Source organism: Pezoporus flaviventris, unplaced genomic scaffold (genome assembly GCF_033815535.1).
Source record: "Pezoporus flaviventris isolate CSIRO_AGI_PZ_B2104156 unplaced genomic scaffold, CSIRO_AGI_Pfla_v1 ptg000001l, whole genome shotgun sequence".
NCBI classification, from domain to species: domain Eukaryota; kingdom Metazoa; phylum Chordata; class Aves; order Psittaciformes; family Psittacidae; genus Pezoporus; species Pezoporus flaviventris.
Genome location: NW_026892549.1, coordinates 47,161,367 through 47,188,478, shown reverse-complemented (window position 1 = coordinate 47,188,478; position 27,112 = coordinate 47,161,367). Strand labels below are relative to the sequence as shown.

General features: G+C 37.4%; 1 protein-coding gene and 1 long non-coding RNA gene across 4 annotated transcripts in view; one reads left to right on the top strand and one right to left on the bottom strand.

The window, feature by feature from the left end:
• The first annotated feature begins 1,541 nt into the window (after nt 1–1,541).
• LOC133270808 (aldehyde oxidase-like) overlaps nt 1,542–27,112 on the top strand; it is a 40,351-nt gene continuing 14,780 nt past the window's right edge. Inside the window, exons 1-23 of one of the 3 annotated variants that reach the window (XM_061456357.1) lie at nt 1,542–1,630; nt 2,701–2,758; nt 3,805–3,901; nt 5,590–5,698; nt 6,227–6,353; nt 7,226–7,287; nt 7,898–7,978; nt 8,800–8,880; nt 10,150–10,294; nt 10,470–10,562; nt 12,344–12,495; nt 12,726–12,819; nt 14,929–15,038; nt 15,744–15,928; nt 17,043–17,205; nt 18,051–18,143; nt 19,994–20,163; nt 21,115–21,241; nt 21,663–21,785; nt 22,552–22,648; nt 23,587–23,711; nt 25,108–25,241; nt 26,526–26,613. In XM_061456357.1, the coding sequence (XP_061312341.1) occupies nt 1,574–1,630; nt 2,701–2,758; nt 3,805–3,901; nt 5,590–5,698; nt 6,227–6,353; nt 7,226–7,287; nt 7,898–7,978; nt 8,800–8,880; nt 10,150–10,294; nt 10,470–10,562; nt 12,344–12,495; nt 12,726–12,819; nt 14,929–15,038; nt 15,744–15,928; nt 17,043–17,205; nt 18,051–18,143; nt 19,994–20,163; nt 21,115–21,241; nt 21,663–21,785; nt 22,552–22,648; nt 23,587–23,711; nt 25,108–25,241; nt 26,526–26,613 (2,571 nt within the window). In that variant the 5' untranslated portion in view covers nt 1,542–1,573. Of the gene's footprint in view, nt 1,631–2,700; nt 2,759–3,141; nt 3,170–3,795; nt 3,902–5,589; nt 5,699–6,226; nt 6,354–7,225; nt 7,288–7,897; nt 7,979–8,799; nt 8,881–10,149; nt 10,295–10,469; nt 10,563–12,343; nt 12,496–12,725; nt 12,820–14,928; nt 15,039–15,743; nt 15,929–17,042; nt 17,206–18,050; nt 18,144–19,993; nt 20,164–21,114; nt 21,242–21,662; nt 21,786–22,551; nt 22,649–23,586; nt 23,712–25,107; nt 25,242–26,525; nt 26,614–27,112 lie in introns of those variants that run through there. The other 2 variants (XM_061456350.1, XM_061456364.1) reach the window with 2 other exon arrangements.
• The window catches only part of LOC133270887 (uncharacterized), an 80,088-nt gene continuing 57,160 nt past the window's right edge, over nt 4,185–27,112 (bottom strand). Inside the window, exon 2 of the long non-coding RNA XR_009743958.1 lies at nt 4,185–4,630. This is a non-coding gene — a long non-coding RNA (uncharacterized LOC133270887). The remainder of the gene's footprint in view (nt 4,631–27,112) is intronic.

Sequence of the window (27,112 nt, the reverse complement as noted above, 5' to 3'; positions counted from 1 at the left end):
GCAACAAGGACAGCAAGAACCTCATGGGAAAAAAGTATTCCACCAATATGGAAATTCAATGTTATTTTAAAAATAATTACACATAGAATATACATTTTTTGTATTTTTTACCAAGTTTGTATTTAATTGCTTGGTTTTTTTTTAACTGAAATGTTCTTCTAGCTTTCACTGTTTATCAGCATCACCAGCTGTGTTATTAGAAATGCAAAAGAAGTATCTGTTACCACTTTTGCTCCCTATGCTGGCACTGCAGGAGCAAAACACAGTGATTTTTAAAAAGCATTTGTTTTTCTCTATTGGCCATGGTTTGAAAGCTGGAAATAGAAGCACACGCTTCATTTTCTCAGAAAAAAAAAAAAAAAATCCCAATCTTTTTCAAAATGGTCCTAATTCTTTCCTTAGTGAAGGTCTTGTTACTCCACACAGCCTCAAGTGTTACCAGCTAGGCTGCTACAGTGTTGCAAATAAAAGCATCTCATTTGCAGTAGAAGTGTAAGGCCTAGGGTTTTATGCCTTAGTTTCTTCTGTTCCATTTAGTATAAATATCTTTCCAAGTACCGAAGGATAAAGAAAATGACTTGAAGATGTGCAAAGTTATTTTCAGTAACTCTGAAATCATGTTACTATTACTACTGCCCTTCTTCCCTGGGTTTCTCCAGCCTTGTTTTGTTGCTAAAATTGATGTTCCATGCACAGAGAAAATTGACTTTGTTTTCTAGGACGCAGTTCTTTTAATTGTTCTGCAAAATGGTTGCATACTTTAGGTACTGCATGAATAATGAGACGCTGCCTGTTGAATCTTTACCAAATGTGCTTTTTTTACCAGATCAGTTGATACATTAGAAGCTCTTGCCAGGAAAAAGAAGTAAAAACAACTCAGTTGAGATAAAAATTAATCTGCAGCTGCCGCAGGGATTAAGACTATTTTTCTGAGGATAAGGTAATTTGGATTTCTTTTTATCACTTCAAAGTTGCTTTTTCTCATATTCATTCAATCACTTTTTATTTTTACCCATTTTTTACATTTAATATTTTATTTTACTACTACTAACGACTTCAGTTGTTTTAAAATTTGTAGGAAAATGAATTCTATGTATTTAGATTCAACAGGAAGAGGAAAATATTTATGATTTTATAAGTCCTTGCTTGCACAAGTAGCCCTTACAAATGCTTGTAATACCTGGAAGTTACTGTGATTATTTTGTGAGTGCAGATATATGCGAAATTCCCACTGTGATCATCACCACTACAATGTTGGATTCTACAACAATTTAAAATTACCTTCGGAGATTTAATTGCTAGTGTCACAACCGTTAACAACGCTCACGTTGCCGTTTTGCTCTGGAGGAACGAACACGTCCTTTCGGAAAGCGCGAGGTTTGAATACTCTTTAAAGGGATCCAGTACATAAACTGCGTGATTGACTGTCGATGTCAGGAGCAACCGACGAGTCACGTTTTGAGGCACGGAGGCTCAGCCTCCGGCGGTGGGCGCGGTGACGCTCGGGCCGCCCCTCTCCCGTCCCCCGCGGCCCTGGCCCCTCCGGCTGTGGCTGGTTGCGTCCGGGGACGCGATGTCTGTTCGAGGAGCGGCTGCCGACGACCTGATTTTCTATGTGAATGGGAGGAAGGTAAGTGTTGTCCGGAAAGAGTGTGGAGAAAGGGCGGCTGTTGGTCGAGAAGTAACCCCGAAGAGCGTGGGCACGGATTTGGTTTTCTCGGACTTAACTGAATGCTCACACAAGCTTCCAGAAGCACTCCTTCCCATCTCCTCGCTGGTAGGAAGTGAATCCACCCCCACATGCTACTATGCTCTTCTGCGTACAGCAAGTGCTGTTAGAAGGGGAGAAACAGCAAAAGAGGACAAATACGATTACGACATCCCGTTTTAGCTAGCTCTGCTGCGTTTGAGGGAAACAACACATCAGAAAGAAATGAATTTTCAGTTGGGTATCAAATTTGGCTGGCAAGCAAGCTAGTTTTTCATGTAAATGCCTGGCTTCTCATCTTCAATGCTATTGGAGAAGTATCAGATGGTATTACAGTTTCAGAGGCACAACAGAAAGTCAGCAAGACTCATGTGCCAAAATGTGGATTGGCCAGCATACTGGCCAAAGATAATATTGCAAGAATTAAACTGGCTGTTGATTCAATGTAAGTGGAATGGACTAGCTGATTCTAAGCAATGGAATAAGAAATACTGTAATCAGTCAAGAATGTGGACTTTTCTGTTGCTCTCTATTGCTAGTCTGTTACAGCAAGTGAAAGTTTATATAAAGCTAGAAGAAAACTGGATCCTGCTGTTAGTCTTACAGGCTTCTCTAGTGGTCATCCCAGTAGATTAAAGTGTCAGGAGCACTCTAAAAATCTGCAAAACATTCTTTATGCTATGCTGCCTCTATCGTAGCAAAATTCTCCTGCATTTTTACTTCTAGTGTGGCCTCAGTATGACCTTTCACTGAGCAGCAGTTATTTTTAGTAGTTGGAAGGTGCCCTGTTACTTCTTTTCTGGAAAGCCTATCTGTCTGAGAAGAAATTTCCAGGAGCCCAAACTGTTCCGTGGTCTTTGCAATTAGTCTAGTTCTAAGAGAGGGAACTAGAGAAGTATTCTCTTCTGGCTTTGTGAGAATATAGTCTGTGCCCTGTATTTTGAAAATCCTTGGTTTCTTTGTTAAACCTTGTTTTTCATTTCTTATTGCAGGTAATAGAGAAAAATGCTGATCCTGAACAAATGCTGTTATCTTACCTGCGAAGGAGACGTATCCTTTTCTTATCTGTTCCCTTATTTGAAAGTCACTTCAAATACGTCACTCTTTTGAAAGCCTTATCAGAACAAAATTCTCAGAAATTATAATTAAAAGGTGATTTTCCAGGTTAAGGAAGTTATGACTCCCTTAAGATAAAATGACCGTATTAAATTATATGTCTTTCTTAAGCCAAATAGTCTTCCTTGCACTGCTGTATTTTTAGCCTAGTTTCCTAAACAAAATTATGTCATCAGGCATGATCCGTATGTACCTCTGCCCCCGTAAAGAAACCTAAGAACCTTTTGGCTGGTGTATGTACAGCTTGATAGAGTAGGAGTTCTGTAGAAGTCTCTCTTCCAGCTGGATTAGGGTCTCAGCTGCCAAGTAGTCAGTTCATCATTAGTTAGTTCATGGAAGACACAGGTGAGAAAAAGACTCAGTGCAAGAGATCTTGGGTTTTGGAGTATGAAGAGGAAGGGCAGAAGAAATAGGGAGTAAGTCATCTTCCTTTTGGTGGCTGTAGAACATCAGATTAGCTGTTTGTCAGTTCACAGCTTCAGGTTGGCCACTGTTACAGATTCATAGAAATGAGTACTTCTCTCATAAGTGTGATTTTTCAGATGGGAAGCAAGGTTAATATCATGACTATGAATGGGCCCTCTGGCAAAAGAAGGGATATTTCTTTTAGTGTTCAATTGGAACTTCAGGAATATAGCTGTTTTGCCTTTTACATATTTCTTTCATATTTTCAATTGGGAAACTATTTTTCACTTCCTCTTTCTATCCAAACTTACTCCTCTTCCAACAGACGTTAAAATCAAGTTTTCAGTTTTCTTGAGACCAGGATTTTTGTCATGTCATTCCTTAGATTCAATCTTGCTTTCACTGAAAATTTCAATCCAACATAGAAAGGAGTCTGATACATATGCAGTCATACCAAACCAATTGTATGTTCCTTAGTGGTTCAGCAAAAAGATGGCCTCAAGCTTTTGTGCAGAATGAAGGCCAGAATGCAATCTGATTTATTTATTTTTTTTCCCTAATGACAGTGTTTTCAGTCCATCTTACAGGAACCAAGTATGGCTGTGGAGGAGGTGGCTGTGGTGCCTGCACAGTGATGATATCAACTTATGAGCCAGCTTCAAAGAAGATACAGTATCCTTAACAGAAAATTTGGAAAACCACACAATTTTGTGGCTGTAGATACCATTTCCAGATATGAAACTGTATAAATAAATTTGTAGAATCTGTACCTAACAGTGAAAGAATTCAAAGGATCACTTTAATCCAAAAGAGACTGCTGTAAAAAAAAAATACTGTTGATTCAGCTATGTTGCAAATTTGCTAATATATTGTTCTCAAGCACTTAATTTGCTCATGTATGCTGGTAGCTCCTGTGAGGAGTTTTCAGGAGGTACACATTTAACACCCTGTTCACTGACAACTAGAATGTGGCTTCTACCTGCATCTCTGTGTCCTGGTTTAACCCCAGCTGGCAACTAGGTCTCACACAGCCACTCACTCCCCCATGGTGGGAGAGGGGTGAGAGTTGGACAGTGAAAGTGAGAAAACTCCTGAGTTCAGATAAAGACGGTTTAATAGGTGAAGCAAAAGCTGTGTGCACAAGCAAAGAAAAACAAGGAATTAAATTCACCACTTCGCTTTGGTAGGCAGGTGTTCAGCCATTTCCAGGAAATCAGGGCTCCATTGCACATAGCAGTTCCTTGGGAAGACAGATACCATCACTCTGAACTTCCCCTTCTTCCTTCTCCTAGCTTTATATGCTGAGCTGTGTCCCCTCCCAACTCCTTGTGCACCACCAGCCTACTTGCTGGTGAGGTGGGGTGAGACGCAGAAAAGGGAGAAGCAGAAAAGGCTGTGACTCTGTGTAAGCGCTCCTCAGTAGTAACTAAAACATCCCTGTGTTATCAACTCAGTTTTTAGCACAAATCCAAAACATGGCCCCCCGTGGCTACTGTGAAAAAAAGGTAATTCTATCCCAGACAAAACCAGCAGTGTCGTATGACTGGTGGGAAGATAGGGCAGGCAGAAGTTTGAGTCTTACGAGCCCTTTAACTCCATTCGTACAGCCCACCCACAAAAGGACTTTGATACTCAAGAGTTGTAAAAATTGGAATAAATTACTTCTAAATTGAGAAAACACCAGTCAAATTGTTAAACAGTAACATGTCATTGTCAGTTGAATATTTTTTTAGGTGGGGAAAAAGTCAAAATGTTCCAGGTGTTCATTTTGGCAATTGCATTATATTGGAATTCAATGCGAATGAATAGGTTTACATTTATTCTAAGAGTTGAAATTGAAGCAGTGAGAATGACACTTGACAAGAAACATTTTAATTATAGTAAACCAAAGCATTATATTGCTGATGCTGAAAAGCTTTGAGGAATTTTCATTTTTAGTGTATAGTTCCTATTCAGAATGATATTTATTTTACGTAAGAATTTCCTTTGAGTCAGAAATTTTATTATAATTATGCAGCAGTAATCCTTTACTACACCAGCCCTCCTTTCCTCATCTTCCTGCTCCAAAATGTGCTTAACGAGTTGCTTGTGAGCAGGAGAGACAAGAGGGCAATTAGAAAAGACTGAAGTATTCAGAAAATAGAAATTCTGCAGAACTGTCCTCACAGATGTGGGTTATATAGTGGGGACAAGAGACACAGCTAGTAAATGATCCCTTCCATAAAGGTTATTCTCATTCCAAATGATGATAATGACTGCTTTGTAAGCATAGACTATGCCTTGATTGATTGCAAAATAATATTAATGAATATGATAATAAAATAATATTAATGGTATTTATTCTCCTTTATGTTTCAAAGACATTACTCGGCAAATGCATGTTTGCTTCCCATTTGCTGCTTGTATGGTGCAGCAGTGACCACAGTGGAAGGTGTTGGAAGTACAAAAACCAGGGTTCACCCAGTTCAGGTGAGAGTACAGTATCACTGTGTAAGAGTGTAAGAGTAACTGATTTCTTCCTTTGCATGGGCTGGCTTGAGTGGCAGTGCTTTTAGGGCTTGGGAGTTTCAGATTATGATTATTCTCCCTGCTAAATGGTAACAGATGACAGCACAAGTTTCTGATGGTTGGTTGATCAAGGCTGATGAGATACGCTTCGTGGTGGATCTTGCCTGATCAAATAGTATCTAAGAACTGTTGGGGTGATCGGGTTTGTGCTTTGTTTGAGGTAATGACACATCTTGGACAGTACCCCTTTAGCTGATGTTTTAGTATGAAGGCAAAAACGATAGAAGTCCATTGAAGGTTAATTAGCTTCCTTGGTGAGATATGCTTGGACATCACACCCAAAATAATTATTCTTATTTGAGATTGCTTAAATTGTTTTATTTTAAAAATCTGATTTACTATGACCATATTTGGTATGGTGTCATTTAGGAGTTCCTTAGACTGGTGATATACGCTGGAAGGAATGATAGTTACGGTGTTTCATTTTAGGAGAGGCTTGCCAAGTGCCATGGCTCCCAGTGTGGTTTCTGCTCCCCCGGAATGGTGATGTCCATATACACATTGCTAAGAAACTACCCAGAACCAATGCCGGAACAGATGATTGCAGCTCTGGCTGGTAAATATTGCCATTTTTTAATTTGTAGATATGTCCTCAAATTATTTTCTCCAGATACTTTGTGTGAGTGCATGTCTGTATCAGTACATGTGCATGCATGTATGTATGCACTTCACACAAATAGTGCTCCCAAGCAGAGTTCCTCCTGGATACAGGACTTGTATTCCTTGTCATTCTTCAGGAAAATGAAGCATGGATCTGTGGATCATTTCAGGGACAGTTGTTCGAAACATCCCCATATATATCTTTTGAAGTACTTTAAATCAGATGTGCAAAAATTATGTCATATTGGAGAAGTAATTGCATCTGAACATCTCTGAAATCCTGTTACATCTGGAGTTACAGTGTCATAAATCTTACAGGACAGCCCTTTGTGGTAGGAATAAAGCAGTCAAGGTAGAGAGATGCTGACCATTTTCAGTAAGGGAAAGAGTGAGCATTTATTGCAGAGTGCAGGTAAAATAGCCTTCTGTCATCTGTTGTGCTCTAGAGTCCAAGTGGAGCCAAAAGCATTTCCTGTTATTGTGAGATGAACTTAGGTGGAAGTACCATGCTAACGTCCTTCACTATTAGAAGTAAGGGAAAGGAGAAAAACATTCTGAGTGGGTGAAGAATATTACACAATTTCTTATCCTCCTGCATACTAAGCTGTAGATGGCATTCCCTCTAGTGCAACTATCAAGTATGCCATACTCACCTTGAAATAGTAGCTTTTTTCCTCAGGGGCTGCAGGTCTTGTCCAAGTCTTGTCACACTGATCTTTTTTATCTTTTGGAGAGCTAAGCTTCAAAACCACAAATCTCATATAAAGACATTTTAAAGCCGTGTACTTTAGAACAAAACTGTGTCTTACTGATTTCCTATTTTTTCAGGAAACTTGTGTCGCTGTACTGGGTATAGGCCAATCCTAGATGCCTGTAAAACCTTCTGTAAGGTAAGAAGTAGTGATAATAGGAATACTGGATTGTGCCTATTAGTGCATGTCTGTATACAGACCATCAAGATTTTCATCAAGATCATCTCTTTTCTCTGTTAAGAGATGTAGATCTGAGTAAGATTTATAGTGGCCTAACACATTACGAAAACTGATTTAACACACGAACTTGGTGTCTAGCTTAGGTTATGAAGAGGAATCTGAAATAACTGTGTGTGTTTTACTGTGGTTCAGGACTGGCATAAATGAAAGCAGAATTTGCATTAATGTTCTTAGTAATTTAACATGTAATGCAACATTTCAGAAACCTACAGTGAAAGATGAGAGAGTGGACAGTGAGTAAAAGAAATAATACAAGCCATCTATGTGTGCTTTCACAAGGTCAGTTGAATTTCACATAGTATGAATTATTTTGTATTAAGGACTTCAACATCTGATGATTTTAACTTGGTTTTGAATATTACTTCTTTAAAACACAGTTCTTCCAATTTAGCTTATTATTAAACTTCATCTAGAATTTTATTGAAATAGACACTTTTACTGGCTTAAGCAGACTTTAACTGATTGACATTCTGGACAGTGTTTCACTAATGGAATATTCCTACTTTAGGAATCCGTTTGTTGTCAAAGGAAAGCAAATGGAAAGTGTTGCTGTGATCAGGAAGATGATTTGTTTGACAAGGAAGAGAAGGTAGGGTTTTAAGTATTTTACCTGTCCTATTTAAATATAAAACTTAATAAAATAATGCTTGGCTTTTTTCTTGTAATTAAAGTAAATGCAGTACAGTCTGTCATTTAATACTCTACCTTACTCACATAATATTAGTTGTAAAATAAGATACATTATTCCTTGCAAGATATTTGGAGATATTTCTAAAAATTAAGAATTCTTTATGTATATTTGTATGAGGTGGTGATGATGTGACAGGTAGTTGGTATAAGGTAGATTGGACCTCCAGAGCTGAGATCTGAGTAGTTCTTCAAGTTCAGGACTATCATTAATCTCAGCTCTGATGAGATCACCTACAGTGATCATCATATCATGCAAGAAATCAGGACATATGTGAAATTGTCTGAAATCGCTGGTCAGTGATGATCTGAATGTAAGCACCAATCTTTTAGGAATCTAACCACTGGCTTGAGTCTGAGGAACTATTTTGGTCTTAAAATCCAGAGTTATGATTGTAATTTTATATGAAACCTCTTACCCATATTAATATTTGACTTTGTTCTCAATTTTCTGTACTTACGTCTTTCAGTTGCTTGCTTCTGCACTGTCATTTGTGTTAGCAGTGAACTTAGAGAAACTGTTACAAACATTTCCTTCACCTCAGCAGCTCCAAATGGTGCATGGCAATTTAGCACCAAATCCAAATAATAATGGAATGACTAATTTTCTACTGACTTCAGTGGGCCCATCATGGTTAGGTTTTCAGGTTGCCTTATTTTATATTTATGGAATTAATGATGACAGTAATTTCTTTGCCTTTGCTTGTTTTCTTTCTTTTTAAGGTTTCTACCAGACTGTTTTCAGCAGATGAATTCCAGCCCTTAGATCCCACCCAGGAGCTTATATTTCCTCCAGAATTAATGGTAATTTTTGCTGCTTATAAGCTATTATTTGACTCTGTCTTTTGCTTAGTAGTCTATAGTTCAGAACTTGTTCTGAAGTCCTGTTTAGCAGTAATTCAGCAGAAAAAATGTCATAGCATTTTAATATAAATCCTTTTTTTTCCTCAGTGATCTTACTGAATATTCACATTAAAAAAATAATCATATTCAGAAAATGCAGTTGCAGAGTTAGGTATTAGGTGAGAAGTCAAAGAAGTAACCTAAACTGGGTATTCAGTGCAGCATCTGAAAATACAAATGCTTCTCAGCAAACTGAATATGAAATACATTTTAACATTGGCAAAAAAACCCTGCATTTTCCCCATTTTGTGTTTTAATAGTTTTTTTTGTCTTTTCTGTCGAAGTGTCACCTCAGGTAGCCACCCAGACTGGGGAGTGTTTAACCCCAGTGATTAAAGTATGACAAAGGTATAACTAGCTGAAACAAGGGCACTGAAATGGAAAGTGTCAGGCATCCTTAATTATTGACAATGGTATTTGCCCTAGAAAAAACTAAAGCTATTTGTTTTGCATTATTATCAATCTATAGATTCAAAGTCAAATTCTCTGTAAGTAGCTGGCAGCTTATGGAGAAAGGTTGATTAACTGTGGAACAGGGGTTCTTGACCATGTATTTGTACCAACACCAGTTCACAAGCTATTTCCAAATGATCAGTGAACAGTGCCAGAACAGCCAGACATCCACATGCATGCTTAATCTAGAAGGGGATGCTGCTTCCAGTGTCATTGGTTACCTCAAAGCAAGCTAAGTGTGCAGACACCTCCCTAAGTATTTTTTACCACTTTTGTAATAATTTCAGCAATTGGAGGATCTATTCCTACTTTTTTTGCTTGGGGGCTGTTTATTATCAATCTGGTTTATTAGCCCATTGTAATTAATTGAAGTCATTTCCCCCATGTAGTCATGTAGTCTTGAAATTCACCACTGTGTAAAGACTCAGCATAACAGTCCCATTTCTGTCCAGTTTTGAAGGATTAAGTAGAACTGCCATTATAGAATCATAGAATCAGAGAATGGTTAGGGCTGGAAAGGACCTTAAGATCATCTAGTTCCAACCCCCCTGCCATGGACAGGGACACCTCACACTAAAACATCTCACCCAAGGCTTTGTCCAACCTGGTCTTGAAAAATTGTTTAAGAACCTCATTTAACTTGAAGTCTAGTGTCTATTAGACCTTGCACCTATCTACATGTCTTAAATATTTAAATCTACCGTATTTCCCTATCAGAGAATGGCTGAAAATCAACCAAAAAGAACTCTTTTTTTTCATGGCGAGCGAATGACATGGATTTCTCCTGTAAGCTTAGATGAATTACTGGATCTGAAAGTTGCCCATCCCAAAGCACCTCTTGTGGTTGGGAACACCAGTGTGGGTATGTATACAGCCAGAATGGCTCTTGTTACCATAGTTCCAGTGTGCCGGGGGGGGGGGGCATGGGGCTACAGATATAGTTCTTTTTACATCTTCATTCTTAAGGTCACTCTTGACTAAGTTGGAGTTGGCATTATGGAATATGTCTTTTGTCTAAGTCTATTCCTATCTGGCAGGTCCTGAGATGAAATTCAGAGGCGTGTTCCATCCAGTTGTTATTGCTCCTGCAAGGATCCCAGATCTGAATGTGGTGAAATGCACAGAAGATGGTCAGTAGACTTTACTTTGTTCAGATGTAGGAGATTCTTACGCAGTAAGGCACACTTTGTCATTCCGAAGTGCTGAAGATGTGAAGCACTGTGCAAGTTACTGCTAAGCTTGCTTGCTTCTTTCCCAGGTCAAGATGGCTGTGGCTGCTGTACCAGTGCATGATACAGTTTTGTCTGTTTTGTCTTCATGACACAGTGCAATACTGACCAGCAATATTATCTTGGGCCCCTATAGTCATAATAGTGCAAGGATAATTATTCTAGTAATACTGGTTATGGTGCTAAGTCATGCAATATTTGCTTTGTGATCTCTGTACCACACTGTGCTATATAGCAGAGAAACACTAATACAGAACCACAGAGATTTAGCAACATTGCATGCTTGTCTGCACTAGAAAAGGGGGGTGATTAAACTGGCATAGCTAATCTTATTCTCAGTCATAACAGCATTAATTATAGTAGATTAAAAATTTTGTGCCTCAATTTATATATTTAAAAGAAGCACAGAGATTTCTTTTTAGTTAAAGTTACGCTAGGTTTTAGTTTTTATATAAATAAATTCTATTGAAATTAGAAATAGCAGCTAGAAATGGCTTTCAACTTATTATAATAGCCTGAATTAATAAAATATAAATCATGTTGTGGTAGTTTACTGCCAAAATTTTAAGGAAAGTGAATCTTTATATCTGATGAAAATTACTTGCTGTATGCCTGAAGCCACTTTTTGAAGTGTAAACTCTATTTGACAGGCCTGTCATTGCTTGTAGAGTACCTCTTTAATTTCAGATCAGTCATGCAGTTCTAGTAAACTACTAGTTTGTTCTTAACTGAAGAGTAGTTAGGAATTGAAAAGAAGCAGGGAGAATGCTTACTGGGGTTTTAAATCTATAAATCTAGTTATGAGAAGGTGAGACTTACTAGTTCTAAAATGAGATAGGCAGTTTAGCTTGTCAGACAAATAGTATTTCTTCTTTTTAATCAGATTTAAATGCAAAATGGTTGATTATTTCTTTGTTTTAAATATACAAAATTTAGTATTGCTTTAAATGATTAACAAAAAGCCATTTAAAATGATGTATCTTTTGATTTATAGTTTTTATTGAATTCCAGTGTTCATTCATAACATTCATACATTACATGAAATGTGTTAATAATTTTGAATAGAAAGGTGCTGTTTACCTCTTTACAATACGGATATATTTTAAAAGAATAAACTTAAAAAATATAACTCCTTAAATAAATGCATATAGTTATCAGTTGTCTTCTTCTAGTGGGAAAAAGAACACTATTCAGTGTTAGGACTATTTGTTTTTTTTTTGCAAAAGCTATCTATCCATACTGTAGAATAATATCTAGAATGTACATATGCAAAGCAAGATCGGATTATGATGAAAATCATGTTTAAAAATAGGAGGAGCCTGTTGAAAGCATTTTGAAGCTGACTTGCCTTTGGGTGAGATGTCACCTAAACATTTACTCAGTCAAAGCTAGTGCAAGATAAGCAGGTTCAATGGGCAGCTGGAACCAGAGAAAGGATTGCCCTTACAGTAGAATTGGTGAGCTATAAGCTTAATTTCATCATTTCATGAAATTTTATCCTCAGTCTCCTGAAATGAAAGGTCACAGTCCCTGTAATATGCAAAGGCCTCTCCCTTTATATCTGCCTGTATTCTACATGAGCAGGCCTCCCTCCAGTCTGCTGGAATAGACCAGAATATAATTTAAAACCTAGGCAATAAAATAAATGTGCACATCACTCTTTCATAATCTTTTGCTTACAGGTTTAACTCTGGGAGCTGCCTGCAGCCTCTCTGTAGTGAAAGATGTTTTGACAAATGCAATCTCAGAGTTCCCTGAAGAGAAGACAAAGGTTTTCTGTGCTGTCTTGCAACAACTAAGAACTCTGGGCGGAGAACAGATAAGAAATGTTGCTGTATGTTGTGCGTTACTTGCAGTAATATTTGTAACAAATGTGAAATGGCTCCTGAGTGCATGAAAAACTTGCATTTTTATGTCTGTTGATTGCAGTGAATTTTTTATCAGTACATCTTTTCTTGAGCTTCAGATGTATAAATTTATATATTGTCTGCATGTTATATTGTCAGTTAACATAAAAATGTGAAGGTGATGGAGAAAGGCTACATAAATTTCCTTTTTTTCAAGTCATTAGGTGGAAACATTGTAAGTAGAAAATCAACCTCAGACTTGAATCCTATTCTGGCAGCCAGCAATTGTATGCTCAGTCTGGTTTCAAGAGGTAAGAGGACATAGCCTGTCTCTTTAGTAGTGCTGGAGGTACAAGGGTCCTATTTCATGGGGAGAGGGGACATAACAACACGTGGGAATTTGTTAAGGAACCATTTTCCCACTCTCATCTGCAAAAGAAGCAGTTTGCAAAAGAAGAACATGTCAAAGCTTCTCATGTCAGGGATAGGCATTCAGACCAACCAGATCACATGTACTTCTGTAGGCAGTGAATTACTATAAGCACTCCTAAAACCTCACAATTTGAGTAGCTGTATATTACCACCCCACCCCCTGGTATTTTTTTTTTTTTGCTGTAATTGATCCTTTGCCGCTGGTTTAAAATCACCCTCTGGCCCTGGTAAGATCTCTGGCTTTTTGTTCTTTACAGGTACTTCTGATACATGTGTTCCTAGTCAAGCACCTTTTTCTATGTTCATTTCCACAGTTTCCTTTCGTTGCTGTATATATACTCCCCTCTACCTATTTTTTTTCTTGTACTCCACCTTACCAGTGGAAGGTTGATGAAACTATTAGTAAACAGGAGCTATCTGGTATGATGGAATTTCATGCTCTCTCTACCAAATGGCTTGTGTTCTCTTTGCCGTCAATCTAGACAAGAGTGGATGTTGCCGTGTCAGACCACCTAATACTCTGAAATATATGTTCTATAAGGGGCTATTTCTGAGCCAGGATTTATTGGAATAGATACTTAAAAACTTTTGTTGTATGATTTCAGTGAATTCTTCCTTCATAGATTGACATTGAGAGGAAAAATAGCTGTCAAGACAGGTTATCTTTGCCAAACAGTAGTCCATGAAACACAGGAAAAGTGGATTGTTCAATAAAAGGAGGTGCAGAAGCACTGTTAATTTTTAGCGTTTATCTTGGATCACAGTGTAAGAGAAAATGCATCTTCCTAGGGTGTATTACTGCCCCATCATAGGTGGGATTATACAATAATCTTGCTGTATGTAGACCAAGAACATTGTGGATGGAACTGCAAAAGCAAAACTCCAGAAACACCAGTGCTGCTATTCTTAACAATGCTATTTGTCAGATTCAGATTTTAGCAGAATAAAATTCCTTTACTAAAGTTTTGCTGTCACACTAGTTATATCTGAGAAATGCAATTTTAATGCTGAATTATATTCTAGGATGATCAGATTACAGTATCATCATCGCATGGCATTAAAAACATGAAGAAAATAACCTTGCTGTAAAGTTCATTATTCCTGAATGTGATTAACAATGTTCATTGGATGTGATGGGAGTATTTTAATATATGAGCTTTTTAAAAATGCCACAGAAGATTATCTTGTTATAGAACGTCTTGTGATAGGTCAGGGCTACTGCAAGATAAATAGTGTCTAGTAATAAGAAATCATTTACTTAAAAATGCATTGAACCCCTCAGGCAGCACATGAAAAGTACAAAGGACACAGAAGACCAGTAAAAATACACTTTGACTTCATCTGCCAAACACATGATTAAATTCCACACTGGTGAATCACTGTAAATTTTCTGTACAATGGTCATGCCTCTGTTCTTGCAGAACAATGATGCTACTTGGCAATTGTGTTACTAGTACAGTTACAGCTCTACCAACAAAACTCTTTGGGCCAATTAATAGCATCAATTATATGTGTTAAAATACCACATTTCCAGAAGGCTTGCTAGCTTAGCTGAGACTCGTATTGGCAAACCTGATGTAGCATAGATGAAGTTTAAGTTTTCAATTGGCTTTTATGGATTCAGGTTCCTTGCAGAATTTTGTCCTCTTTCCTTTTGAAAATTCCATCTTTAATAGTACATATGATAGAATATCAAACATGATCACTTTTAGGATAATCTACCAAAAGAGAAAGGAAAAGGCAATAGTGTTTATTATCTTCTGGACTCCTAGAAATGTTCAAAATCTCAGACCAACGAAAACACAAAAAAATCCACAAACACAAAAATGATTTTTGTTTTTCAACTATTGCAACAGTTCTCTCCCATTCAGTTTCCTTCTTAATTATTTATGTTTTAGAAAGAAAGGTAACAATGACAGCAGCTGAGGAGATTTGGAACAGATTAACAGAAGTGGGGATGGGATCACGTTTTTTTTTTTTTTTTTTAGGAAAAAAGCGACAGATTCCTTTGAGTGATATTTTTGCAGAAGGAGTTGATAACAATACCATTACACCAGAAGAGATCTTAGTCTCTGTCCATATTCCCCATTCTAAGAAGGTAAGGTACTAGTTTGTTTAGGTTTGCTTTATACAGAGTTAAAGACTGTTAAATAAAGAGCAGGTGGGGGCATAATCTGTGTGTTTAAAGTAACACTATTACTGCTAACTTTCTGAATTCCCTTCATTTGACCCTGTCACTGCCATACTATTTCCCAGTTTCAGCCAGAGTACATAACTTAGCAGGTAGCTGGTGATACATAAAGAGTGATATTCAGACAGAAGTTTACCCTAAAATGAGGGCATCAAGCAGGTATAGCATTGTCATCTCTGGAGGATTTTTCTTAAGGTAATATTGGACATGTGTATGGTCCTTCCATAAATGTTGCTGAACTGAGTAACAGGATCTTAGAATTATGGGTCATGTTATCTAAGTACTGAAGTTTGGCAATTCTTGGAAGCCACTAAGCTTTTGGTTGTGTTATAAATGCAGCTCCACTTCGCAAGATCCCTGTCTTCCAACTAGCTACCACGAAAAAGTCTTAAGTCATGTGAGCCTTGTAGATGATGGAGGATTGGTATGGGCTGCTAGAAAATCAAAGATGGTAAAGGTACTGAAAGGTGAAGAAAAGGAAGTGTATGGTCTTGAATGCTCAGGAAGTTCAATTTGTGCTCTTCATTATTTATTCTCTTGCTTCACTTAATGCAATAACAAATTTTACTTTCAGATATATACATGTCTGCACTTCTGTCTGATCTTCCCTAGGGAGAGTATGTCTGTGCATTTCGACAAGCACCAAGACGGGAAAATGCTCTCCCAATAACCAATGCTGGGATGAGAGTGCTTTTTGAAGAAGGTACAGACATAATAAAGGATTTAAGCATTTTCTGTGGAGGTGCTGCCTCAACCACAGTCTGTGCAAAACAAACCTGTTCGGCACTTACTGGAAGGTACAATTTCTCTGCCTTCTCTGTATCTGTGAATGAAGAGACTGAGAGCTTGGATGTACTTCTTTAGAGCATGAAAGGTTTCTTTTACCTGGCTGATATGTTCAAGTGAATGATCTGTTCAAGCCTTAACAATCAATCACTTTTCAGAATGGTTACACTTTGGAGTCTGCACATGGGTTCAACTCCACTGTGAAGTATTCAGAGAGATGAGAGACATGAGCTGTGAGATAGGTGAATGAGGTATACATAGTCAGTTGTGCACCTGGACCCAAGCAGTGGTAAATGATGCTGATTCCCATAGATTTGATAACCCCCTGGTATCAGTGTTCTTTAGTCCTTAAGTTTGGCTCCGATAGATACCACGTTTGAGAACCTCACACGTGCCCGATAAACTTAGGAGCACAAGTCAAAACTTAGCCTTTTTAATATCTCTCCACCCACAAGATCATAATAAACTCTGGATTTAATCCCTGACATTCCCTCCCAGTTTGCACCATCTTTCCAAATTTTGGAGGAAAAAAATGACAAATAATTCAAGCAGTATAAAACCATTTATCTAAACGGAACCCTGCTGGACTGTTTTACTATTTAATGTGCATCTATTTCAGGAGTTGAAGTACTCATTATTTTTTGCTGTTCTACATGATTAAATTTATTCTAACAGATTTATGTTTTGATATGCAAGGTTGTGTGGAAAATTAACTGTGTTGAGATACTTCAAGGAGACAGCCGTTCAGAAAATGTTGCAACTATCCATCACTAATCAGATCCTTTGGAGGCATCTATAGTTTGCCTCAATATCGTTATCCACTTGTCTTCAAATATAGGACAGTATCTGCAGAATAGTAGGACTGTTAAATTAGCTTTAAAGCTGTACGAGGTTTTATTTATTTATTATAAAAACATTGGCATGGCAGTCAGTTCCATAGACCTAAGGGACCTCACTTCAGTGAGAAACATTGACTAACACTTTTCAAAATTGCAGACCATTATTAAAATCAGTATTTTGGCTTCATTGTGAGCAGGATTATGCCTATGGTGCAAATGTATTACTGCAATTCAAAGTTATTTTTTTGAGTCCTGGTCTGACTGTATCTGTTATTCTTCCTGACAGACACTGGAATGAACAAATGTTGAATGAAGCTTGCAGACTAATTCTTAAAGAAATTGCTATTCCAGGCTCAGCCGGTGGTGAAAAAATAGACTATAAGAAAACTTTGATAGTCAGTTTCTTCTACAGATTTTTCCTGGAAGTGTTGCAGTCATTAAACACAACGGTAAATTGCTGTCTGCTTTTGTAGAAGCAAATGAAAGGGGTTTTTATTACCTGTCGGTGCTTGCAGTTAATACAACGTGCCAAATATTCTCTTTGGGGTTCAGATCTACAGAAGATGAAAGTGCTTAACTCTGGAGAGATGCTCATTTAACTTCCAGGTGCTCAGATATCTTTACCTTGGACATTAGTCTTTAAAAAAATTGAACAATGTTAACGCAGCGATACATCAGTATTGAGCTGCAGGCCCAAAGAAAACATACATAAGGTCTTACTCCATCTGGCTGTACTTCAAATCATAAATAAACAGAATAGAAATAAAAGCTTTGGAAAGCAACTGCAGGTGTTAAACCAACCCTCCTTCTCGGATGAGTTGTTGACTGAGAGAGGAGGGCTCTAAAATTTCACTTCCTGATACATTCTAGGTGTAATTTGCTTATTTTTTGTCTTAAATCTGTTCCTATGAGAAAAAAATACTGCTTTCGCCTTTTTCTTTAGTTACTTTCTTTCTTGAGTTACCTTGAGCTCTTTCCTACGTAACTTACTATTACCAGGAGTGGTTCAGTGTCAGTGTTGATCAGACCCCAGAATAAAGCTCTTCTGACTATCTCTGCATTATGTTGCTTACTTTCAACAAACATATTTGCTGAATCCAGTAGATTTTTAAATATTAATTAGCAAAATCTCAAAATTCTACATTATTTTAAAATGGTTATTTTAGAGCCTTTCTAGCTTGTCAAAGTCTTGAAGGAATTTCCTGTATAAAGAGTCTGCATTTAGTGATTTTGTTAGCTTTTTTAATTGGAATGTTCCAAATGTCAGTTTAAATAGTAGTTCACTTTATTTCAGGATCCTTGCCACTATCCTGGCATACCTATGGAATATAGGAGTGTCCTACAAGATTTCAAAACAAAAATGCCCCAGAGTATCCAAATATACCAGGCAAGTGATTATTCTATGATTATTCAGTGCTTTATAAGACTTGCTAAAAAGCATAGTTCAAGCATGACCCTTGCTGTGAAGCTCAGGTACAAATTTTCCAAAAGAATGAAGGCAACAGGCTCTTAGTGGTCGATTTTAACTGTATCTCAATTAGAAAAATCTTGTATGTAAAAATCGACTCGTATTGCTATACTTACTTCTTCTAAATAATTCTCAAAAGGTAAATACGCTGAGCAAACTCCATTGTCGTATATTGCAGTGTGCAACCCAGTTGGGAAAAAAACAGAAGAAAATAAGATTGAAAAGCCTAAGTCTGTAGCTATCACTCTAGTATTCTTGTCTCAAGATACACTTTTCTTCAGATTTTAGAGGGCTCTTAGGGCTTACTGTAGATTTAGGAATCAAATTGGGAGCTTGCGATACCTCTCTGATCAATTTAGCTTATTCAAGGAGAAGTCAGCAGTAGAGGGCAGCAAAGCACACCTTTCGGATTTTCTGATCTCACCCTTGTGTCTAGATCAGGGTGGGAACTCTTACACAAGTAAAAATCTCTAGGTTTTGAAAACCTGAAGAAAATTTAAATGAAATGTAGGTAAATATCTCTCTTTTTTTTTCATTTTTTAGATATTATTTAGAATAACATTTTAGCTTTAAATACTTTAATTTGTTCAAGTTGTTCAGCTTCCTTCAGAGCTATCATCAAAAGAAAGACACTACAGACTAAGGAAGGGGGCCAGGATAAAAGGAACTAGTTGTTTATGACTTTCAGCAGTTTATTCCCCAACTGCAAAAAGGTGACTAAACAACAGAAATGGAAACAATTTGTTTTTCAGATCTGTTGGCACTGAGCGACAGAAATTTAGAAACCCAGAAGAATCTTTTTTCACTTTAAAATTTCTGACTTTTGCAAGTCTGTATCTTTTGTCTGGATTTCTTAACATTATTAAACTTTTTAAATTGGAAGTGTGGGGGGAAGAATTTTAAATACGTGATGATTCTGTTAGTAGAAAAGCTGCGATGGTTTGTCTGAGGCAGCCATTTGAAGAACATTAGGCAGTCAAGTAAACAATGTCTGTTCTTGGCCTTGAACTGACAGTGCAGGAAGCAGAAGTGTGTAGCCAGACCACTTGTATGCTGGAAGCTACGGAAGAAAAAAGGCTTTGAGCTGTGAGCAATTGACTAGTTCTAAATGCAGAAGAGGAAAAAATTAGTGTGAACACTGACCCAGAAACTGGAAGAGTGTTCTGGAAGTTGGCAACAATTAGTTGGTGTGGCAGGATTAACTGGCAACACTGAAATAACTTTCAGGAACGATTTAGAAAAACAGTAAGACATGAAATTCATTCACAGGTGCAAGGAAATAAAATTGGGAAGGAAATATTTCAGCAATTTCTCACTGATTTACACTGATCACTTACAGTCTTTCAGCAAGGAAGACAAATCGTAGAAATCGCTGCAAACAGCTCACCATACAACACCAGGCACTGGTAAAATACAGAGCAGAATCTTGCAACAATAATTCAGAAATTTATCAAAGCTTTGTAACACCAATCAGTAAGAGAGGAGACTGTCCTTCTGAAAAAAAAAAGTGCTGTTTGTATCACTTTGCTGTAAATATCCAAATAGACAAACCTGTGCAAGGGGTTTGGAAGGCTCCTTAAGAGAAGAAATTGAAGAAATCCCTAGGAGCAGAAGGCAGGTCCTGCACCACATCTGTTTTCGATATTGAACCAGAAGTTGGTAATATGAACAGCTGTTCCCTCATCTGACTTTGACTGCTATAAGAATAACATGACTATTCTTCTTTTAACTCTTTGGGGGAAATGGGGGGTATATTTTTGACTGTACAGGACATAGAGCCGAATCAGTCTCCCCAGGATCCTGTAGGACGGCCCATTATGCACCAATCTGGAATTAAGCATGCCACTGGTGAAGCAGTTTACATTGATGACCTTCCTTCTGTGGATGGGGAGCTCTTCCTGGCTGTCGTCACTAGTTCCAGAGCTCATGCTAAGATTGTGTAAGTGTCTCTGAAGCGTATCTGAGGAAAGCTCATATGAGACTATAGGAGGAGAAGAAGATTGGAAAAGATTTCATTTTGAAAGAAAACTGTTTTCATTGATGTTTTTTGACTGCAAAGTTACTCCTGTTCTAGCAGTTCATACAACATTCACCAAAATGAACACATCCAAGTTGTCTGCCCAGCATTCACACATGAAAACATATCCAGGTGGTCTGGTCAGAACTGGTTGTGGTGACAGAGAGGACTGGGACTTCTAGCTATAATCTGTGTCATACTTCCTAGCTTACCCTTAGGTTGGAGATAGTATGCTGGGTTTGGATCTGCGTTTTTTTGGTACCATCAAGGAGCTACCATTACCCCCATCTCTGAGTCAGTAGGATTTACTCACTCTCCTTTTGTCTTCTGATGTGGATATCCAGAGAAGATTCCTTTAGATGTGGTGTGAGTGTGGTGACCTGCTAAAACATGCCATTCTTACAGACATTCTGCTGTTTTTTTCTGATCCTTCTGCACCCATACATTCCCATTCATTCTTCATTTAAACTGGTCTTGCCATTTCTATTTTAATTCTTTACATGAACCTTCCATTTGCAGGTGGTTATTTGTATCTGTGTAGGCTGTGATGTCTTAGAAAGTTGCAATTGAAGCATCATAATTGTGCAGAGATTTTTATTATATCAATGCACTTCAGGCAGTCTAATGGACCAATTATTTCCCTGTTGCATCTAGAGTATTTCCTAGAAATGAAGCAGGTTAGTAAAATTTTAAATTCTGCTAAATTTTGACCTGCACTTCTTTGCATAGCACAGATAGGAGAAAAAGACATGTCTGAACCTATAAGCAGATCCCGGCAGCACAAGAAACATACATCTGTATTTGTTCTTTTCCTCTGTGCATTGCTTTGTAAAACTAGTGAATTACATTTCTCTCTTCCCATATCCCAATCAGATCTATAGATACCTCAGAGGCTCTGAAAGTACCAGGTGTGTTCGATATAATATCAGCTCATGATGTACCAGCTACAAATGAGTTCTACTATTCTGATGATCCAGAGATTGTGTTTGCAAGAAACAAGGTATAACTGTAATTTGTTTTGAACTTAATTTCTTAATTTTTCCTATTTTTCTTCAGCTTTTTATAATGAAGCTTTACTTCATATGTTTTATATTCTGCCTAAAGAAAAAAATATATAAAAATCAGAATAATACAGAGTAAACTTCACACAACCTGTGTTGGGACAGTATGTTTCACTGAAAGTTAGGCTCCTGTTATCCATTTTTGAATACTGTATTTTCCTTGATTCCCCAGTTATACTGGTGCCTGTAATTTCTAAGAATTTATTTACTTCATGGATGATCTAAAAATAGAAGAAGTCCTACATCAAAACAAAATTCTAAAAGGGAAACATGAACAGTGGTTACACAAAAGAAGAAATCAGCGTCATATATGGTAATCATTTGAATCTTCTGTTCTATTAAGTGATGCATATTTTACAGGTGATTTGTGTTGGTCAGATTGTCTGTGCTGTGGCTGCAGATTCAGATGTTCATTCTAAGCAAGCAGCTGCAAAAGTGAAGATAGAGTATGAAGTGCTGGAGCCAGTGATCTTAACAATTGAGGTACTAGTAATTCCTCTTGCTTTTTTATTATTTTATCTACTTAATTAGTGGAGGCAGCAGTTCAAAAGCTGCAGTTTAAAAAGCAGTTGCTTTTTAAACATGATTTTCTGAGGGAAAAGGGTGAATATGAATATACAATTAACCAGTTTGTCTCTCTATAAAAAAAATTTCAACCTTTTGGCTAATTTTGACCACTGGTGGTAGATAGGCTGCAGTCTCAGAAGTATTAAGTTCCCACAGATTTCATAAGAACAAACATAAGTGTATGAAAGAAGAACTCTTCTAATGTTTCTGGTGAGGAAAGTCAGTGAACATGCTGGTTGGTTGTAATTTTTTTGGTAGCTGTCCACTGATCAATCAGTGTGTGTATATTGGCTGAACGATCAGCTCCTGGTCATCTATAGCATTTTTATCTGTTGTCCACCTAGCAAGACAACAAAGTTAGGCTGGAGATGTAGGAAGTGTTGGGGGAATGTGAGGGGAAAGATGTTAAGGATATAGAACATATTAGAAATTTGCTGTGGGAGTTGTAGGGGAAATGGACTTATGCTGGGTGTTAGATGTGTAAGAGGAAAGAGCAGGTTGAATAAACTAAATGCATTTCCTTCAGAAACTGCTATCATCACTGACACAAGATACAGCAAGAAAGAATTGCTGGAACTGAATGTACAAACTTACCAAAAATGACAGTAAAGCAATGAAATACAGTTGTTCATTGAATCTTTAAAATACTTTGAAAAACTGTTTCTCTTTTTCTTCACTGCAGGAAGCTATAAAGCACAACTCATTCTTTGAGCCCCAGAGAAAACTAGAACAAGGGAATGTTGATCAGGAATTTGAAACTGTTGATAATATAATTGAAGGTAAACTGCTGAATATATTTGGTGAGAAGTTGTTGCCAGTATTTGGGTTTGTCTGTCTGTTCAAGTCCCAGTTCTACCTTTTTTTCCATATAGCCATTGGGCCTGGGAGAAGTCACCTAGAAGGAAGTGTGATTAAACGTAGTGGTCTTGTGGTCCTGCTACTGCCTTCAAGCTTTCTGCATCCTCTGTCCTTGAAACAGAATCACAGAATAATTAGGTTGGAAGGGGGTCATATACTCAAACCTCCTACTTAAAGCAGGTCCAGTTAGATCAGGTTACTAAGGGCCATGTCCAGTCATGTTTTGAGTAACATGAAAGATGGAAATTCCACAACCTCTATAGGGACCTCTTCTAATGTTTGAGCACTTTCATGGTGTTTTGGTTTGTTGTTGTTTTTTTTTTCTTATATCAATTTGGAATTGCTTGTGTTCATTGCTTCCTATCCTTCCACCGTGCATCTCTGAGAGCAGTCTGGCTTGGTCTTCTCTATACCCTCCCATTACATAGTTATAGACTTAGATCTCCCCTTAAAACATTTCTTCTTATGGATAAATAAATCCAGTTCTCTCAGCCTCTTCTCATACATTCTGTGGTCCAGCTCCCTGATGATCTTGGTAGCCACCTCCTTCACCTGATCCAGTGTGTCTGTGCTTTGTTTAATTTACTTGTTTTATTTAATGTTGACACCACGTATAGGCAACATTATTCTGCTCTTGTTATTCTGCTCTTATTATTCTCAGGTTATGTTGATGCCACTAGAAGAAGATCAGTTTAATCCTTCCGGGAGTTTAATCTGTGTTTTTATTTTAGATGTTGCTCCTTCATAAAAGAGTGTCAGATTTTACATGACTTCCATGATGATGGGCTGTTATTTCTTCCCTGATTCATTTCTTCTCTCTTTTTCTGTCAGTAACATGTGTGTTTTTCTTTTGGATCAGGGGAGATTCACATTGGGGGGCAGGAACACTTCTACATGGAGACTCAGAGTGTGCTTGTTGTTCCAAAAGGAGAGGATAAAGAAATGGATGTCTATGTGTCAACACAGCATCCAGGATTTATTCAGGTAATACAGAGCATTCTCAGAGAAAGTGGTTGACCCTGTGACAACAGAGCTTTTAAAGTTTGATTTACAAGACCATCTTAACAATTTAGAAGCAGTAGGAACATGAAATTGCACATCTGGATTATACAACAACAGCTGCTTTGAAGTACTGCTGTATCCTGATAAAGGATAAACACTTGACCACTACACTGTGAGGATAAGGAGGAAGTAAACATCTTGTGTTTCCCTTTGATCAATGCCCCGCTACTGTAGTTATGAAAAACTCTGGAGTGCTGAGGCACCTCCATCTCCCTTAGCTTTCCATTGGGGTGAGGAGCAATCAGCACCCTGCGAAGTCAGAGCCTGCTGTGGGGTTGATCAGCTCTAATAGATGTAGGTGAGACTGCTGCTCCATATCATAATGGAATAGTTTGGGTTTAAATGAACCTTTAAAGATCATCTAATCCAACCCCCTGCCATGGATAGGGTTATCTGTCACTACATCTCAAAGTTTCTGAAAGCCCTGTCCAACCTGACCTTGAACAGATCCGGGCATCCACAAATTCTCTGGGCAACCTGTTCCAGTGTCTCACCACCCTCACTGTAAGAAATTTCTTCCTTATATCCAGTTTAAATCTCCCCTCTTTCAGTTTCAGTACAGGCCTTTGTAAAAAGTGTTTGTTTCTTATAAGCCCCCTTTATATATTGAAAGGCCACAATAAGGTTTTACTGAAGCCTTCTCTTCTCCAATGTGAACAACTGCAATTCTCTCAGTCTTTCTTCACAGAAGAGATATTCCAGCTCTCTTTATAATTTTCATGATGGTAAATGTTGCAAGGCTTGCATAGCATATAGTCTGCATAGCAATAGCTGTGGTGCAGGAAACTGATTGTATTTCAGACTCAGTACTGGAATTTGTGTTTAAAAGCCACTTCAGCTCCTTTTATCATTGCCATTATTAGTAGTATATTGCTAGTAGCCAAGAAGTGTGATGAATTTTGTGCTTGAGAAAATGATTTGAAGGAAGAACATTCCTGACACTAGCAGGCCATTAGACAGTTAAAAACAAAATGGTTTTATTTGAATTAAAATTATTATCTTAGTAAGAAAGAATAAAAACTGTATTCTAATCCCTTTTTCTTATACCTGAAGCTTCTTACTGTTTAGGTAATGAAATCCGAGGGTATTTATTATTCTTCACTTCTGTCCATGGCCCTTTCACAGTCTCAATGGTAGAGGTTTTGGTATCTTTTTCTTGCTTTTTAACCTCAGGTAAAGGAAAAAATATTTTCGTATGATTAAAAAAAAAAAAAAGGGAAAACAAACATCTATGGAACCCTTTTCTAAGAAAAGGTTTTATGACCTCACTTTGAGGCTTAGTTTGAGTTGGCATAAAAGATTAAAACTATTTTTACAGGAGATGGTAGCTGCAAGTTTAGGCGTTGCAGCCAACAGGATCATGTGCCATGTTAAACGAGTTGGTGGAGCTTTTGGTGGGAAACTCCTGAAATCTGGCTTGCTGGCATCAGTTGCTGCAGTGGCAGCAAACAAGTAAGTGCAGTATGTATTTGTGGGGATATGAAGAGAAAATGGGGTGAACAAGTTTTGCATTTTGGCTAAAATGCTTTCTCCTTTCCCAAAGCTGCTAGCCAAAATCGTAAAATCTTGACTGTTCATATTTTGTAAGACTGTTAGTGCATTTACTTGCTTTGTTTTGTTAGACTACTTAATGTTAAGCAGCTCTAGCCTCAACTGAAGTATTGGGAATTGAAGAAATTGGTGTTAGCATAAGCTAGAAATATTCTTGAAATGATTGAGAATTTCAGAAGGAGCAGTCTCTAACTACTAAGGCTTTGTATGTAGATTCAAAGCATGACATTAACCATCCAGATGTGAACAGCAGGCTGCAGAGGGAAGAGTTCATGAGTGGAATTGCTTCTAAGAACAAATAGTTCTGGTTTAGTCCCCAGCATCTTTCGGTCAAAATTAGCTTAAATCTATTAAGTGGGTTTTTTTTTGCTAATACTACCTGAATTAGTCTAGGAACCTTAATAAAGCTCTGTTCCCCACCCTCCAAATCTGGCCAGACAATAGTGGCTATTAGCTGCCAGGGCATAACCTCTTCTATAACCATAACTGACTTGCTGCAGAATGCACATCAGGCTACATCCTGTCTTAGCCAAAATGACCTTGTAATCTGAGTGATTAGTTTAATGCATTTCTATTATTACTATATTGTCATTGTTGTACAAACTGCTCTTGATTATTTTTGGCTTCGTTATCTGTGTTTTGGATTAATCAGGCCATACCAAAAATAATCTTTCGTATAGTTTAAACAATTACTTTTTTTTATAGTTAGGACTTTATTTTACATCTTATGTCCATTTTTTCAAAAGTAACTTTTAAATGGTATTTGCATTTGTAGACTAATTTTATTTTTATTATTATCCATGTTTTGGTTTTACTCAAGGCACCTATTTTCAGTATGATTCTGAACAGCTAAGAAGCGATTATTTCTTGCTTAAAATGAAACGCTAACTGCTGGTAGCTCACTTAACGCAGTTCAGTCTTAACACTAAAATAACAATTTCTTGAGAAGAAGTTTGCACTGACTTATCTTGTTGGCTTTCAAGAGATGAAATGAAAATTCAGACATGATTGTAAATGCAAAAAATATGAACTCTGAACATAGATTTAAGCATAAGTTTAAGCCTATTGAAGTTCAGTTTAATCTAAATGCATGTTTATATGCGTGGCTAGATCTGGATACATGATGAATAGCTATTGTTAATAACATCTCATTTTCACTGAAATTTGACTTTTTTTTTGATTTAGAACCGGCAAAGCAGTCCGCCTTATTCTAAGTCGAGGGGATGATATGTTGATCACTGGTGGGCGACATCCTTTTATTGGTAAATATAAAGTAAGTGCCATAAGAATTTAGTGAAAAAATTCCTGCTCATATTCTGTAGTGAAGTATTTTAGTGTTACTGTGTAATGTGTCCTGTTAATAAAGATGAGTATAATCGGTTCAATTTTAAAACAAAACTAGCCAGGAAACCAGAAGATCATGTTGCTGTGCGGTCTTTTCTCTGCTTTTACCTGTATCTCTGCAGGATTTTGTTTTGTTTTATTTTCTAGTCCCTTCATGTCCTTTTCCTCTTCTAGCTCTTTCTGTCCTTCCTTCTTGGAACAGGAAGCTAAACTAGCTGAGACTTCTCTAGAGGTTTATTTTAAACCGTCCATATGGTTTGGTTCACACAAAGTAGCAGCTAGTTTTTCACAGAAACAGTGTCATACAGGAAAACTCACCCTATGGAGGAAATCTCTTCCCTGCTCATGCACTACCTTCAGTCATAACTACTCATTAGGACAATTTCTGCCTTCCTTTAAATCTTTACTTGTCTTAGAAATTACGCATG